Below are 18,124 nucleotides of genomic sequence, written 5' to 3' on the forward strand. Positions count from 1 at the left end.
AACGTCAGAGACAACGCTCTACGAAACCGTTATTTATCTCTTTCTAAAGTTCGACGTGCAATATTTCCTGCCGGTTACTATAAGTCAACGGCCAACGCTATCAAATGATACGGTCGTTTATGACACATATTTTGACACTCGCACGGATATCAAAACAAGAGAACTGATATCCTTTTCCTTTGGTATAATCGATACTTAGGACCCAGGGAAGGCTGTAAGAAGTAGGCCATTGGTTTGGTATCATGGGATGGAAATCAGACACGACTGGGGAGAAATCAGACGCAGGACCGATGGCTTTACGTGCTCTCCGAGGCACGAGGGTGAAGTGGTTGAGGATGGGATCGATAGTTTAAACGCTTAAATCTATTAATTTTATTTTAATTATCAGGGGAGGACAGATGGCTTTGCACACTGCTACTACAACGGGGCTATAGAGTGGAATACTCTGCGGCGTCAGATGCGTACACCCACTGCCCGGAGAGGTTCGACGAGTTCTTCAACCAACGGCGTCGGTGGGTGCCCTCCACTATGGCCAACATATTCGATTTGCTGGCCGACTCCAAACGGACAGTCAAAGTCAATGACAATATCTCCTCACTCTATATAATTTATCAAGTAAGAGAAATACTCTTTTTATTGGATACTACCTGAACAATGCGATCAAAGTAAAGGCTGTTATTTACCTGCTGGTAAAAACTGCAATGTATCTAAACTTTATTCTTGAATTCATTTATTTATCGTTTCCGCGCAAATTAAAAAAAGTTCTAAGTATACAAGTTTCGGCCGAAATAGCAATTGATAGTCTCGTTTAGTTTAAAGTCACTTCGGAAGTACTCGGTTTTCGAATCTCTGTCATATAAATTACTTTATTTCCTTATTTTATATTTTATTTCCGGTCTGGACAGTAGTGAGTACGCGACATGTCGAGATGACAATCAGGGTATGACGCGGGGGGACGTCCCGTACACCCGCACGTCACCCGCGCTCGCCCGCACCGCGCAAAAACCCACTGTTATTTCATAGTTTTAAGTTTCCACTTCTATCGGCAGTCCCCACTAATTGCCTATTTTTTTGTTTACGACTGCGAGCTTGACTCGCAGTCTGATCTGCACTCGGCCAATGTAGTGGACTATGGCCTAAGCCCTTCGCATTCTGTGAGGAGACCAGTGTTCAGTAGGCTTGTGATAATGATGATAATAGAATTGTATTTTTTAGATGATGTTGATGCTGGGTACTATCCTTGGCCCGGGAACAATCTTCCTGATGATGATAGGAGCAATCAACGCCATCACCGGCATGAGTAACATCAACGCGCTCCTGCTCAACCTGGCTCCGATCCTGCTGTTCCTCATCATTTGTATGACGTGCAAATCGGAAGTGCAGGTATTTAGTGGCAATTTATTTGTAAGCTCATTCATTTACATAAAATACACCGCGACATTAGGTTACTTACAGTGTTACTATTAAAAAGATTTTCAATTGTGTAGGTAGTTTAAGACTTTTTAATATTCATCCATCGTTTATCAGTACCCTTATTATAAATGCGAAAGTGTTTGTTTGTTGGTTTGTCCTTCAATCACGTCGCAACGGTGCAACGGTGCAACGGATTGACGTGATTTTTTTGCATGGGTATAGATAAAGACCTGGAGAGTGACATAGGCTACTTTTTATCCCGGAAGATCAAAGAGTTCCCACGGGATTTTTAAAAACCTAAATCCACGCGGACGAAGTCGCGGGCATCCTCTAGTATGAAATAAGTGCTTCAAATGCGGCTCATTAGCCTATGTCCTTCCCCGGGATGCAAGCTATCGCTGTACCAAGTTTCGTCAAAATCGGTTGAACGGATGGGCTGTGAAAGGCTAGCAGACAGACAGACACACTTTCGCATTTATAATATTAAGTATGGATCTTGTACGTAGACCTACTCATATCGCTGTTATTTTTGTTTCAGCTTCAAGTAGCTAACGTCATAACTTGTATATACGCCATGGTAATGTTGATGGTGATTGTGGGCGTGGCGCTGCAGATCGTGGAGGACGGCTGGATGGCGCCGTCCAGTATATTCTTCGTAGCAACCTTCAGCATATTCTTCGTCACCGCAGTCCTCCATCCCCAAGAGATCATATGTTTGGCGTATCTCGTTATATACTACATCACGATCCCGAGCATGTACATGTTGCTTATTATCTACTCGTTGTGCAATCTCAACAACGTCTCATGGGGGACTCGGGAGGTGGCGCAGAAGAAGACCCTAAAGGCATGTTTTTTTACGTCTGTATGTTGGGCTTGTTTTTAGGGTTCCGTACCTCAAAAGGAAAGGTAGCGTAGTAGGTTTCATCATTAAAAAAATTGTGATATACGGAACCCTTCGTGTGCGAGTCCGACTCGCACATGACCGGTGTTTTTAGGGTTCCGTACCTCAAAAGGAAAAACAGAAACCTTATAGGATCACTTTATTGTCTGTCTGTCTGTCTGTCTGTCCGTCTGTCTGTCCGTGAAGAAACCTACAGGGTACTTCCCGTTGACCTAGAATCATGAAATTTGGCAGGTAGGTAGATCTTATAGCTGACATTTGGGGCAAAATCTGAAAACTGAATTTAGGCTTACATCACACAAAAAAATTAAATTGTGGTCATGAACTAATAATTAGTATTTTCAATTTTCTAAGTAAGATAACTATATCAAGTGGGGTTCATGTGAAAGGTCTTCACCTGTGCATTGTAAAACAGATTTTTATTTATTTTTATGCATCATAGTTTTTGAATTATCCTGCAAAATGTCGAAAAAATACGACTGTAGTACGGAACCCTCATTGCGCGAGCCTGACTCGCACTTGGCCGGTTTTTTATTGAAAATCCATCCATACCTTAATATTAAACATGCAAAAGTGTGTCTGTACCTATCTGTTACTTTCTATATAACTGTTACTTTTGAAGGCCCATCCGTTTAACTGATTTTGACGAAATTTGGTATAGATAACTTTCATCCCGGAGACAGACATGGGCTACTATTTATCCCGGAAAATTAAAGTTTCCACGGGATCCATTTAATTATTCATTTAACCTGTTTTAATAACAGGTACAAAGATAGCATGCATCAATCATTGCATCAAAAATCAAAGAGTATTCACATCTTTCTTAAAAGTCTAATTCCACGTGGGTCGCGGCCGCAATCGCCGTAGTCCTACTAATATTATAAAATATGTGAAAGTGTGAATGTTTGGATGTTTGTAACTCAATCACGCAAAAACGGTTGAACGGATTTGAATGAAATTTGGAATGGAGATAGATTATACCCTGAATTAACACATAGGTTACTTTTTATCCCGGAACATCAAGGAGTTCCCGCGGGATTTTGAAAAATGAAAATCCACGCGGACGAAGTCGCGGGCATCAGCTAGTAGAGTAATATATTAATCAGTACCCTTATTATAAATGCGAAAGTGTGTTTGTTTGTTGGTTTGTCCTTCAACCACGTCACAACGGTGCAACGGATTGACATGGTTTTTACATGGGTATAGATAAAGACCTGGAGAGTGACATAGACTCCTTTTTATCCCGGAAAATCAAAGAGTTCCCACGGGATTTTTAAAAAAACTAAATCCACGCGGACGAAGTCGCGGGCATCATCTAGTTTCTAAAGAAACAAGAACTTTCTCATTTCTTATTATTTTTAAATTATAGGAAACGGAAATGGAAAAGAAGGAAACCGAGGATGCTAAAAAGAAAATGGATAACCAGAGCATCACGAGATGGTTCGGCAAATCCGAAGAACAGAGCGGCTCGCTGGAATTCTCAATATCTGGACTCTTCAAATGTGCGTGCTGCACCCACCCTAACGACCACAAGGACGAGTTGCATTTGCTACAGATCGCGACCTCGCTGGAGAAGCTTGAAAAAAGATTGAACTCATTGTACGTAAGATCGTCACATTATGGCCTGCGCACACTGGAGGACGGGACAGCAGAGGATTTTAAATTTATCGATTGAACTAGCTGATGCCCGCGACTTCGTACACGTGGATTTAGGTTTTTAAAAATCCTGTGGGAACTCTTCAATTTTCTGGGATAAAAAGTAGCCTATGTCCTTCCCCGGGATACAAGCTATCTCTGTACCAAATTTCGTCAAAATCGGTTGAACGGTTGAGCCGTGAAAAGCTAGCAGACAGACAGACAGACACACTTTCACATTATTTTATAATAATGGATTGTTATTATATTATTACGACTTAGGGCAAAACCCGAAAAATGTGTATAGATCTAAACTATGCCAGTGATAATTTCAGAGGAGCACCGCCAGAGGTCGAGTCAATGCAACGTCGACGATCTTCCATGGGTCTGCGAGGTGACACCTTATCTATGCTCCCGGAGTATGACAGTGAACATTCCGCTGACATACCGAGGGTACGTTTTAGTTTTCTTTAACTATACCCATGCAAAAAATCACGTCAATCGGTTTCTCCGTTGCAACGTGATTGAAGGACAAACAAACCAACAAACAAACACACTTATATAATTATAATATGGGTGCTGATTCAAAGATTTTTAACGCTGGGTCCCTTGACTTGACCCTACAGAAAAACTATTGAATACGTTTGTTACTTTAACACACGTAGGATACATGTATCCCCACTTTGACGCAGTGTAAAAGCAGAAGTAAAAATATGACAAATGATTTATTTTCAGGAAGAAAGAGACGATCTTATTAACCCGTACTGGATTGAAGACCCTAATCTACAGAAAGGCGAAGTTGATTTTTTGACTACAGCTGAGACTGAATTCTGGAAAGATTTAATCGATACGTACCTTCGTCCCATTGACGAGAATAAGGAGGAACAAGTAATGTCCAATAGTTATTCATTAATTTGTTCATAATATGATCTCGTTCCTAGGAATGAAGCTTATAATCTCATTCCAAGGAACGAGATTAAAATGACTTCTAACATTCCTCATTAGCTTGATAGAACTCATTGAACTTTTTTCCATGAAATACGAAAGTAAGCTAAGTACGCGATAGGTTGAGATGACAATCGGGGAGGCGGGCGAGCGCAGGTGACGTGCGAGTGTGTGGGGCGTCGCCCTGCCTCACACCCCGATTATTATCTCGACCTGTCGCGTACTATACCTTTTCGCCAATTAGCCCTTATAGTAGAAATAACGCCTGCAGGAGCGAATAGCAACGGACCTGAAGAACCTGCGCGACACAATGGTGTTCGCGTTCGTAATGCTGAACGCGCTGTTCGTGCTGGCCATCTTCCTGCTGCAGCTGCGCCAGAACCAGCTGCATCTCAAGTGGCCCTTCGGCCAGAAAGTGCATATCACCTATGACAACGACGACAATCTCGTGAGTATTGTACTAACACTTCGCCAACGACTTATATAAAGTGGTAACGTGTCGTCATGTTTTGAAGTATGCTCGTAGCTGTAGTTTTGTCCAAAGGTACGTAAACACGGCGCCAGTATTTATGTAGATATTATCGTTGCACGTTGCACGCATGCGTATGAAATTTTCTTGCATGAGCTTGGCCTATCTCAGATTTATACTATCTTTGCACTTTTAAATATATTTAAGAACCTAAAACCTATTGCTCGGCCTCAGTGACAGTCGCTATAACACAATAATATGGTTTTAATAAAAAACCTAAAAAGAGACTACATAGTTTTTAATTTGTGTGACAGGTGCAAATCGATCGTGAATACTTGATGTTGGAGCCGATCGGATCAGTTCTGATTGTATTCTTTGGGTCAGTGATGGCCATACAGTTCACTGGCATGTTGTTCCATCGCTTCACCACCATCACTCATTTGCTGGCCACAATTGAGCTCAACTGGTACTTCACAAAGAGGGTGAGTGCGCTAAAACACACACACTTAATAGTACCTTACAGGTACAGTGCGCTAAAATTACAGTAATACTTCATATTGAATAGTAGCTTACAGGTACAACCTCCACCTCCCATAGCCCCATCAACCTCTCGGTTATATGGGCAGAATCGCGCGAGAGCTCCCCGGTACTTACTCTTGGCGTGTTTCTTGGGGGGGGGGGGGCTTCTTGATTCCCTACAAATTATTTATCTCAGTCCTGGTCCCTTGAGTGTTTCTCCTCATTCAGGGGCAAACGTTCACATCACACAGATCCTCGCGTACCCAGCGGTATGGATATCTGTACCTTGCAGGTACAGAGGCTTATCATTATTATTTTAGCCTGCCGGCGTCCAATGTTGAGCTTAAGCCTTTCCCAAAGGGCGCTGCCACTACCGGTCCTCAGCCTTTCTCATCCAGCCACTTCCCGCCACCTGCTTTGTCTTGATAGAGGGCGCCCTAGACTATGCTTACTTGTTCGCGATCTTTCTGATTCCACCAGCCATCGCTCTTACGGCAAGCATGATCAGACGTGGTTTTATGCATGAATATAGTTAACCTGTTGAGTGACAAGCTACTTTTTGTCCTTGAAAATCAAAGAGTTTCCATGGGATTTTTAAAACTTACATCCACACATCAGTCGAACACACGGAAGTCGCGGGCATTAACTAGTTCAATATAAAAATTTGCGCACACTTCAAGTCGCGAATTAGTGCAACAAAATGATACAATTGTTTGCTTTATTTTATAAAAAATATAGGCCGACGACTTAAACGAAGACGCCCAATTTGAAAGGCATGCCGTGGAAATCGCGAAGGACCTGCAAAAATTGAACGTGGACGATTTGGAGAGACGAGGAGTCGACGACTCCAACGTGTCGCGACGCAAGACCCTCCACAACCTGGAGCGAGCGCGGGACAACAAACAGAATGTTATCAATCTCGACGCCAACTTCAAGAGAAGACTCACTATACTTCATAACGCTGATCCTGGTAAGTACAGTCATACTGAGCGCGGGTCTCCTCTCAGAATGAGAAGGGTTTGGCCAAGTGCGGATTGGCAGACTTCACACACCTTTGAGAATATGGAAAACTCTCAGGCATGCAGGTTTCCTTACGATGCTTTCCTTCGTCGTTAAAGCCAGTGATATTTTATTACTCCGAAGAGTTAGAGGTGCGGGACCGAACCTCGGACCCCCCGACTCACCGCCGTAAGACCGCACCGCGTGGTAAGAACAGTACTGGGCAGGGAAAGATTACATATCAAACTTTAGAAAGAGGTAACTGACAGCTTTGTAAAGCATAAGTATTTCTGTCGTTGAGACTGACAAGTCGGCGTCACAACAACATATAGGAACAGTTTACGACAGTTATAAACTGTACAAACCCTCGAGGCTTCACCTACATTGCCAGGCGTCAAATGTAGGCTATGAAAGACTAGGTATGCATGACATGGGCCGTCGTGGCAGCGATGGCAAATAGTTTTAAAATTCAAAATATTTTTTAAGTGAAGCAGTGGGTTAAATAAAAACCAGCAAGCAGTATAATCGCTCCAATTTATTTATTAATCATTCATCGCAATAATAATCACTGATTTATATTTAATACTATTTACAACACATTAGTTTTTGCTTACACTGATGTATTTATTACTGTTTATTTATATCACTATTAATTTGCATTGATTTACTTGTCACAATTTCTACTTACACTGAATTTACCGATTAACTAATATTTAGAACACAAACTGGCATAGTTTTTGCTGACACCATGTTACGTACAATAATATCTCTCGAAATGAGCTCTCATGGCTTTTTAAAGCTGTATCCCTACCGAAGGCGTCCGGTAGGTGGGCTGTGATTCGCTGTTAGGCTGCGGTTGGCGGTGATTCGCTGTCAGTGGCGGTAAGTGGCTGTCATTGGCTGTGATAGACCGGCTGGGCAGTGATTAGCCGGCCTCACATAGGTTGGCTCGGGTTGGCTCGGATTGGCTCGGGTTGGCTCAAGTGTGTGGCGTAACATTCGGCCGTCCTGAAACAATGATTGCTCCCGCAATGGGAAAACGTTTGGTTAACTTTCTAGTAGGCAATAGCTCAACGAGATCTTCGGTTTCACGTTATTTATAGGAATAGTTGGCAATATAGGAACCGTAAGCACTGTGATATGGCAATTAAGGAGTCTGTTGCACCCAGGCATGTAAATAATTTGTAGCCTCCAAGCCCCTTAATACTTCAGGACCTACCAATGCCTACCAGCTTAGTTACAAGAATGTACCAGGGTAAATGTTATCAGTGTTTACTTTTGTTGCAAAGCTTGTGGGGACTTGCCGCTAAATAACTAAATCCCCCTGTCATACAAAGTTACATTATCTAGTTAGCTTTATCCTATCACAAATTTCGAAAACAACATATTATAATAACCAACCTGTATACTGATCATAAGCGATAACCTTTCGCTATCTTACGGAAGGGTCATATTATGTGATTACTGGTTAACATGAACTCTGTAAAATCCTAATCCAATGCTATTGGTTTGTGATTCAACCTGCGATCTTATCTAACTATAAAACCGAGACAGAAATCTCAATATTCATCAAAATTATTACCGTTTTCAGTAAGAATTTTATTATTTTCCATGTCTTACTTTTAAGATTTTTTTTTTGAAAGACTAACCGGCGGTAAAGTTGAAGTAAATAGCTACTTGCTGTGAGTGCTATTACCCCTTATAAGGAATCTTACTTAAATTCCTGCATGTAAATGTTTTAACGAGCAATGAGATGAAAGTACTGCTACCGAATACCGAAACTTAAGACTTGGCTACCGAAACTTAGACTTGGCTACAAAAACTTAGACTTGGCTACAAAAACTTAGACTTGGCTACAAAAACTTAGACTTGGCTACAAAAACTTAGACTTGGCTACAAAAACTTAGACTTGGCTACAAAAACTTAGACTTGGCTACAAAAACTTAGACTTCGCTACAAAAACTTAGACTTGGCTACAAAAACTTAGACTTGGCTACAAAAACTTAGACTTGGCTACAAAAACTTAGACTTGGCTACAAAAACTTAGACTTGGCTACAAAAACTTAGACTTGGCTACAAAAACTTAGACTTGGCTACAAAAACTTAGACTTGGCTACAAAAACTTAGACTTGGCTACAAAAACTTAGACTTGGCTACAAAAACTTAGACTTGGCTACAAAAACTTAGACTTGGCTACAAAAACTTAGACTTGGCTACAAAAACTTAGACTTGGCTACAAAAACTTAGACTTGGCTACAAAAACTTAGGCTTGGCTACAAAAACTTAGGCTTGGCTACAAAAACTTAGGCTTGGCTACAAAAACTTAGGCTTGGCTACAAAAACTTAGGCTTGGCTACAAAAACTTAGGCTTGGCTACAAAAACTTAGGCTTGGCTACAAAAACTTAGGCTTGGCTACAAAAACTTAGGCTTGGCTACAAAAACTTAGGCTTGGCTACAAAAACTTAGGCTTGGCTACAAAAACTTAGGCTTGGCTACAAAAAGTTAGGCTTGGCTACAAAAAGTTAGGCTTGGCTACAAAAAGTTAGGCTTGGCTACAAAAAGTTAGGCTTGGCTACAAAAAGTTAGGCTTGGCTACAAAAAGTTAGGCTTTTGGTATCTAATATCTATGCAATTTCGTAGGTAGCTCATGATTGAATTTAGGCAATACAGGATCTTTAGTCAAATAATAACAAGTGTTCTATCCATTTCTACTATTTCAGCTACTCGTACATAACCAGGTAGGCGTAATAGCACAAACTGAACTAGATCTAATTATGTAAAACGTCAGTCTAGTCGGCTTAGTAAAATTTTTGACGGTATTTATGGTCCACCTGGCTAACAATGAAGGACACATGGCTAAATCATATGGTTCAAAACAAAATTACCATTTAAACCGAAAATCTAAAGGTAGAATGAGATTAAATTTACTCGGTTGAAAACTTGTCAGCAAAAGTACGTTACATGTGTTGTACATACAAGCACTACTCTTTTTTTCAGGTAACACAAGTATTATCAAAACCATAAGGATGTCTAACTAGTAATGGTTATTACTAATTCGTTTCCTAAAGTGCCTGATTCTGCCGTCATTACACTATTTACTCGTACCAATACACTGGCTCGTACATTATGTGAGACTACGTCTAGAGCCGTATGCGAGTAAGATTTACTTACTGTGCTAAGTTACAACACGTACCAACATCATGAACACTACCTTTAGTATAATAATATATAAAAAAATGAAGTCATACCATACAACATAAATGAGCACTCCCGAACAGGCAATGTTGCGGCGGCATATAGGTACCCGCTGGCTGCAACCCTGCACTCCATGATGAGGTACCTCGCACCGACTGCTGGCGTCAGGCCACAGAACAAAGCCGCTAAGTGGTGACCATCATAGGTGGTGACACTTGCACTTCACGGACTCGCCAAAAGTTCCGAGAAAAGAAAGATAACTTTGAACACAATATCGTTTAAATACAAGTAGCTTCCGGTTGGTTTATGAAGGACGTCTCTCCCTCTTATAAAGATCTATATTCATTTTACAACAATCTAACACCAGATAAAAATTAATTTCACAAGAAACTCCACAGTCAACGTAAAATATGATAATATGTAAAACAGAGTTTGAGCACACTGAAACTGTTTAGCAATTGACTCTTAAGATAATATCTGATATCATTGTGCCCATCAAAATCATTTATACGTATCTCACACCTGCCCTCTGTAGTCTGTATGACTGCGGCGGGAATATCACCGACTTAAAAAAATTAACCTTAGAATTACACTACGACTGAACCGTTTACAAATATGAAAAAAATTACGTCAAAGCTTGTTTCAAAATAATATTCTGGCTGAGATATGCGGGTAGTCTGAAAACTGCTATCATCGATTACTAGATATTTTTGTTAACTTACGCGAAGCTTAAAGGAAGGGTTACTGTTTGACCTGAAATATGTATGTCTGTTCGTAACTACTCGACAACTTAACCAATTTTGATAAATGATACATCATTCGTCTTGATGGCGTGTGTCACCAAGTACATAAAATACTTAATAAAAAACTTAAAGTTGCGGATTTTATGCGCTTTAATGTGCGGGCTGAAAAAGGTGCGGTGCAAACCGCAGTCAGGGGTTTTTAGAAAACTATTTTTAAAATTACTTGTTAAGTTTTACGTACAGGTATTTTATTTATTTACGGACAAACTCAAAAATAATGCTGTCTTTTTTTTTTAAAACATTTTATGCATGATTTTTAGTTCTTTTTCCTTAGTTTAGACAACATGATACCTCTCATATAATATTTTTTTTTACTGTAGCGGTATGGTGATATAGCACTCTTATGGTTTTCCACATAGGAAAAACAGCATGCGTGGTTGGGAAGCACTTCAACTAAGACACCAAGTATGTTTTCTAGAATTAAACTGCGAATTCAAATTGCGGGTATCTCAGTGAGATGCTGCGTATTTTACACTATGCATTAATATCATTATAAACGGGATCAAAATTTGAAATGAGTAATGGATGGATCATACCTCGGTTAACATGTCTACGTAGCTGTGGAAGGTTGACATCGAGTGTCGAAACCATAAACACTGCAGATGAATATCTCTTTCCAAAATTCTTCTAAGGATTTTCCGGGCCGCAGAAGTGTCTTCTTGCCGCTCGTTTTACATGAATTTTCACGTGGTGATTTGTTCTATCCTTGCGGACAAACAAAGCAGCCCGTCTTTTTCGAATCGGCGCGATTATGCCACATAGCCTTCCTTATCCATCCCACTTCTGAGATGAAGCAGTGGGTTAAATAAAAACCAGCAAGCAGTATAATCGCTCCAATTTATTTATTAATCATTCATCGCAATAATAATCACTGATTTATATTTAATACTATTTACAACACATTAGTTTTTGCTTACACTGATGTATTTATTACTGTTTATTTATATCACTATTAATTTGCATTGATTTACTTGTCACAATTTCTACTTACACTGAATTTACCGATTAACTAATATTTAGAACACAAACTGGCATAGTTTTTGCTGACACCATGTTACGTACAATAATATCTCTCGAAATGAGCTCTCATGGCTTTTTAAAGCTGTATCCCTACCGAAGGCGTCCGGTAGGTGGGCTGTGATTCGCTGTTAGGCTGCGGTTGGCGGTGATTCGCTGTCAGTGGCGGTAAGTGGCTGTCATTGGCTGTGATAGACCGGCTGGGCAGTGATTAGCCGGCCTCACATAGGTTGGCTCGGGTTGGCTCGGATTGGCTCGGGTTGGCTCAAGTGTGTGGCGTAACATAAGCTTTGATTTCATGTCACCCCTAGTGCTCAAATACTTTCGTAATAATATATAATATTAATATTATAAATGTGAAAGTCAATCACGCAAAAACGGCTAAACGGATTTGGATGAAATTTGGAATGGAGATAGATTATACCCTAGATTAACACATAGGCTACTTTTATCCCGTAAAATCAAAGAATTCCCGCGGGATTTTGAAAAATGTAGATACACGGGGACGAAGTCGCGGGCATCAGCTAGTACTTAATATTCGACAGATATCGATTCAGGATCAAACCGAAAGCTCACTCACTCTATAACTCCGACATAGGTATGAATGATAGAGACGATGTACGAGATTTGCTAATCGGGAGTTTTAGAATAACTTTGAGAATAATATTTACAAATAACTTGTAACGCAGAAATGGTATCCCGGTTGCCGTCCCTCGGAGGAAACACTGCATCCCGACGCGCGACTCTACGTGCGTTGATGACAAGGAGGGACTCGGTGCTGGCGGAAAAGCGACGCTCGCAAGTCGCTAGAGATTCTGCCGCGGGATACATTTACGATGAACCGATCCCTGCGGTGAGTTATAGTGCATGATTTATAGTGTTTTAATGTTTTGTTTTAATTTATTATCAGACTATAAGCCGCGACAGGTTGAGATGGCTATCGGGGTATGAGGCAGGGGGACGCTCCGCCCATCCGCACGTCACCCGCGAACAACACTCACGCAGACAACATTACAAACAGACACTTGATTATAAATAATATCTGCCCCGGCTGTACTCACGTGTTTAGTCGACGTTAGCCCGACTAGTTTCGAACCCATCCGGGGTCCTTTTTCAAGGAAGTCAGTTCAACACGTGAGTACAGCCGGGACAAATATTATTTATAACTAGCTGACCCGCCCCGGCTTCGCTCGGGTGGAGTATATCGGACTGGGAGTGTCATCGTGAAGCCGTTGCTTGATACCTAAAATATCAATTCACTATCAGAAATTCTAAAATCCCCACGAGTTAGGACTTTAGTACTTTGCAGCATCAGGATTGAGGAGTTAGGATCCGAAGTTCAATGATGTAGCCTATGCTTGGTACCTAAATTAATTTTGCATCATCCGCAGTTACTGAAACATTATAGTTTAGGAGTGCTGTACCCTACATCATCAGGGTTGAGGAGTTGGGACTTGAAGTCTGAGAATAAAGTCGTTGCTTGGTACCTACAATATGAATTCACTATGAACACTTCCTGAATCTTGATAACTCAGGCGGGCAGTAACCCTGCAGCATCAGGATTAAGGAGTTGAATACAGAATTTTTTATGTGACCACCACGAAAACTTTTTTTGTTGCTTTTAAAAAAAAAATTGCAAATCGGTCCAGAAACCTCGAAAAAATCGATGTAGAAAAAAGAACCACCTCCTTTTTGACAGTCGGTTAAAAACCGATGACCTTGAAATATTTACGGAACAATCTTTAAAATATCCCCTTTCTAACAAAAAAAGAATAAATGAAATCGGACTACGCGTTAATGAATTACAACTCAGTATACATTTTAACTTCCATCCCCTCTCCTACAGGAACCATGCTGAATTTCGGGATAAAAAGTATCCTATATTCTTCCTCATAGTATGAACTCAAATCGTACCAAGTTTCATTGGAATCCATTCAGTAGTTTCAGCGTGATGCGCGGCCGTGATACAGACAGACAGACAGACAGACAGACAGACAGACAGACAGACAGACAGACAGACAGACAGACAGACAGACAAAAATGAAAAAAATTACAGTTTTGGGTTCAGTATATACTATAGAGTGCCCTCCAAAAAAAATTTTCAAAATATCTTCAATGTACAGAATTTGACCTGTTACAGTTTTATTATAAGTATTGATTGATTGATTGATGGAAATCACTCACGGTAGTTTAAACGCTAAAACAGACACTTCAATTTTATTTATTTGTATAGATGAGCAACATGGCGAGCGGCTCTTCGATGGGCGCCTATGTGAACAAGGGCTACGAGCCTGCGCTCGACAGCGACGACGACATGACGCCGCTGCCGCGCCGCAGCAACGTGCGCTTCCGCGACGCCTCCTACACGCTGCCCGATAACGACAACCACATGCTCTTCTAACCTTACTATACTATAACCGAAACACAATAACGTCAGAGTAAAATAGACATAAATACCAATGATTTAAAGTCAAAAATTCAGTACCACCGATTTTAATCTATCTATATATATAAAAGGAAAAGGTGACTGACTGACTGATCTATCAACGCACAGCTCAAACTACTGGACGGATCGGGCTGAAATTTGACATGCAGATAGCTATTATGTTGTAGGCATCCGCTAAGAAAGGATTTTTCAAAATTCAACCCCTAAGGGGGTGAAAACGGGGGTTTGAAATTTGTGTAGTCCACGCGGACGAAGTCGCGAGCATAAGCTAGTTTCGATATATTTCCGCTTGTTCGCTCGTTGTAAATGTATGGACCAAATTGAGCTTCAAAACAGGGTGCTTAAGGTCATTTTACTTTAACGCTGAAGTGTTTCGACGTTCAATTATATCAATGTTGACGAGATGTATAATCTCATACTAAGCCTTGAATGTAACTTTTGCTTTAAAACCAGGTTCTTATTTAAAATATTTAAAATATAAATATTTAATTTAAAATGTAAAATGAAAAACACTCTGAGCAGCCATTTGTTTTTTGACAAATTAACGCCTATTTCAGTGACATATTCTACTGTTAATACTTAATATTCGACTGCAAGTATGATGTCTGTGTATCAAAATAATTGATCGTTACAATAAAACTGCTATTTATGAATTACAAAGATTTTTATTTCTTACATACGAAATAGATAACTTTCCATTAGACCCTCAAAAAGCGAATTAAATCAAACAAAAAAATTACTGTTTCAGGTACCTACCTACTGTACTTTTGTTACTAAACAAGGACAACATTTTCCTCTTCATTTAGAAAAATATAAAAAATACATAAGTGACGCCAAACTTCATGTAAGCATGCTGAGATATGGCGTTGAATAACATTGAATTAGCATTAAATAAACATTTAACAAGATTCAAGCTAATTCTACTGCACACTTATTTAAAATGACTAATTGAAAAAATTAAACTACTAAAATTGACTAATTTGACTAATTAAAAATGACTAATTAAATTTAAATTGACAGGATTGGCAGTTCTAAATATATTGCTATCCCTTACCAATGCTCCCAGCGGGAAAGGATTAGCAATTTATTACCTTAGACCTGTCAATGTAGTTTATTTTAGAAATTGTGTACAACAGAATTAGCCACATTCTCTTTAGTTCTGTATCGTTAGATTTAATTATTCTATTTCAAAAATAGAACTGGTTTGGTTTCCCAAATTTTGACGAGTGACTACAAAGAAAAACCCATGGAATAAAAGCCTTCGCGTGAGTCAGTAGAAAAGGCTACCGAGTGACTGGTAGTAGCGGCGCAGACTTGTAAGTTCATCGCGCGCGCAGTGATCGCTTGGCGACCCGATCGACCGCACTCACGCACCATGCGCGCGACCCGCGAGTGTGGACCCACCATTAAAATCTAGTGAAGTGACAATAAATCCGGATTTTACACACATCTGGAATAGAACGTAAGTATTTTCAATTGACACGATATTTTTATGTAAGTTTTTATAAAACTTTTGTGTGACCTTTTCTTGTTCGAGGTTACGCGATCAGCTGCGAAAGTATGCGAGACAATCCAATCTGTAGTAAAGTATCTATTCGCAAAATAGTGTCTTATAAGATTCAATAGTTATGTAATTTGAATGAAAACAAATTGTATGGCCATTGGGTAAAGTTGAAAGACTTCAGTAGAATTTCTGATAGCTACTGATATAACTATAAATAAGATATCGTAGTAAAGTTTCGCTTTCGAAAGTATGCGGCTTCGACACTCTTACTATAATATCTTAAAGTAGGTTAAATGTTGATATTTCGTAACTAATGAACATTTAAAATGGTTCAAATGCTTTAATTTCGGAATTATTACATTTAAGGTCTGCATAATATTTTCTGCAATGCCAAACAAAAGTGAATGTAGGTACCTACTCGTGCAGGTGTGTATGTATGAGAGTAAGTAACTTATAGCACTGAGGGAATTCCTTTTATACTTACTAATGATGGTAATTGAAATTAATATTAATAAAATTTCTCTTTATGTTAATTTAATGCTCCTTCTTCAAACGTTTTATATACGTTTCAATTAAGTATAATAATGTACTAAACCATTGTTACTTTAGAACAAACGAACAAAATAAAGAAAGTTTGGTACCTCAGTACGCGACAGTTCGAGATAGCAATCGGCGTATGAGACGGATGGACGCCCCGCACACCCGCACGTCATCAGTGCTATCCCGCACCGGGTTAGCGCGGGGACTGTGCGGAGCGTCCCTACCCCTATTGCCATCGCAACATCTCGCGTATCATAGCAGGTTTGTAGAGCGTTGTCCCTGTCGTTGAGACCGACAGAACGTCATATAGGTATGATTGACAGAGACAACGCTCTACAAAGACGAAATGTCATTCTAAAGGCCGATGTACATTACTTTCGGCCGCGTACTGTACGCACCAATTACATGGGTACATACCTATAACACTACAAGAACTTAATAGAGACTTATGTACTTACGTACCTACCTGGCTTCACGGTGAAAAAAAACTTTCATTTTCTATACAACCTGTTAATGCAAAAAAAAAACTTATACGTGCCGTACTTGGTAACGTTAGAAACGTTTATTTTATAAATGGATCCTAAATGTCAGTTTCATTTGATTTCAAGGTTGTAAGCTTTTTTCTAAAATTACAACCTTGAAACTGAAACCATAGGTACCAAACAAATTATTTTTATGAAAGTATCGATGACTAAGTAATAAAAGTATCGCACCAATAAGTAGAATGTTTCCAATTGGTTTCCAACTGTAAAATTCTATAAGTAGGCACCTACACAGGGACCTTCTATCCTTCGCCTTCTTGGTCTGCAAAGATATAGGTTTTTTAAAGATCCCATGAAAATTCTGATTTCCCGGGACAAAAAGTAGCTTATCTTCTTTCCCGAGATGCAAGCTATCTCTGTACCAAAAACTCCTCAAGCGCCATTTTAACTTTATGTGTCATTAAAATCGGTTAAACAGATGGGCCGGGAAAAGCTAGCAGATGGACAGACACATTATCGAGTATAGATAGCATAGCCAAGAAATGATAACGTTACGTATACTAAACAAAACAAGGCAACAATAGTTAATAGGTATATAGTCGTTATCATACGAGTACCTTACTTGCATTGTACGAGTATCATCCTACGTAATGATATGAGAAAGAACGTGGCGGCCGGTAGACCTCGCGCAAATCCGGTTCCGTTAGAGGGTCGTTCTCACTGAAACAAAAAAACATTTACGATTTCCGCACAATAATTATGTAATTAATAAAAATTATGCATTGCGTAGTAGACCTGTTGTTCGCTTACAAAACGAAATTACATTCAAAGTGCACGCTAATATTAATTGCTATTATAGCATTCATTAGTAATGTTCGCTTTCGCAATTATAAATGCTATTACTTATTACAGCGTATTAAATCTTTACTGTGAAAAACATTAAAAATAGTTTTGAAAAGTCAGATACCTACGTGACTGTTAAAGTCAGGAATAAGTACCCACTATTTTAATGTAAATAATACCTACGCAACCGAATTTAGTAGGTAAAAAAACCACAAAAACTAAGTAGATCACAGTTTTTGTGATTTTCAGTTTCACCGGCATGAATATTCACAGCTTCAAAATATACAAAGCGAAATAAGGTTTTTTAAGTGTCAAAATGAACATAATATAACTAAGTAGGTACTTAAATACCTATTGAGTATCCAAGATGGCAAACTTAAAATATTCCAGAAATATACGACTGTGAGTGATT

At 39.5% G+C, this 18,124-nt stretch overlaps 2 protein-coding genes and 2 long non-coding RNA genes across 6 annotated transcripts in view; 2 read left to right on the forward strand and 2 right to left on the reverse strand.

Annotated features, from left to right (window-relative positions):
- Positions 1-14,996, forward strand: part of LOC117986112 (chitin synthase chs-2-like) — a 30,558-nt gene extending 15,562 nt beyond the window's left edge. The window contains exons 14-24 of the mRNA XM_069501208.1: positions 389-615; positions 1,216-1,383; positions 1,952-2,257; positions 3,684-3,913; positions 4,285-4,402; positions 4,685-4,837; positions 5,166-5,342; positions 5,678-5,845; positions 6,621-6,852; positions 12,587-12,750; positions 14,131-14,996. Coding sequence (XP_069357309.1) covers positions 389-615; positions 1,216-1,383; positions 1,952-2,257; positions 3,684-3,913; positions 4,285-4,402; positions 4,685-4,837; positions 5,166-5,342; positions 5,678-5,845; positions 6,621-6,852; positions 12,587-12,750; positions 14,131-14,298 — 2,111 coding nt within the window. The 3' untranslated portion in view covers positions 14,299-14,996. The remainder of the gene's footprint in view (positions 1-388; positions 616-1,215; positions 1,384-1,951; positions 2,258-3,683; positions 3,914-4,284; positions 4,403-4,684; positions 4,838-5,165; positions 5,343-5,677; positions 5,846-6,620; positions 6,853-12,586; positions 12,751-14,130) is intronic.
- The window catches only part of LOC138402988 (uncharacterized), a 320,130-nt gene that overhangs the window by 201,229 nt on the left and 100,777 nt on the right, over positions 1-18,124 (reverse strand). The gene's annotated exons all lie outside the window — the stretch shown is intronic.
- On the reverse strand, positions 7,398-12,175 carry LOC138402986 (uncharacterized). Its single transcript, XR_011237296.1, has 2 exons — positions 10,131-12,175; positions 7,398-7,889 (listed from the first exon to the last, which is right to left on the reverse strand). It is a non-coding gene; the product is annotated as an uncharacterized lncRNA (long non-coding RNA).
- Positions 15,682-18,124, forward strand: part of kkv (hyaluronan synthase-like protein kkv) — a 47,014-nt gene continuing 44,571 nt past the window's right edge. For 2 of the 3 annotated variants that reach the window (XM_034972919.2, XM_034972932.2), the window contains exon 1: positions 15,685-15,805. The gene's annotated coding sequence lies outside the window, so the exon portion shown is untranslated. Of the gene's footprint in view, positions 15,806-18,124 lie in introns of all 3 variants that reach the window. The other variant, XM_034972925.2, reaches the window with a different exon arrangement.

Source organism: Maniola hyperantus, chromosome 1, assembly GCF_902806685.2.
Source record: "Maniola hyperantus chromosome 1, iAphHyp1.2, whole genome shotgun sequence".
Taxonomy (NCBI): Eukaryota; Metazoa; Arthropoda; class Insecta; order Lepidoptera; family Nymphalidae; genus Maniola; species Maniola hyperantus.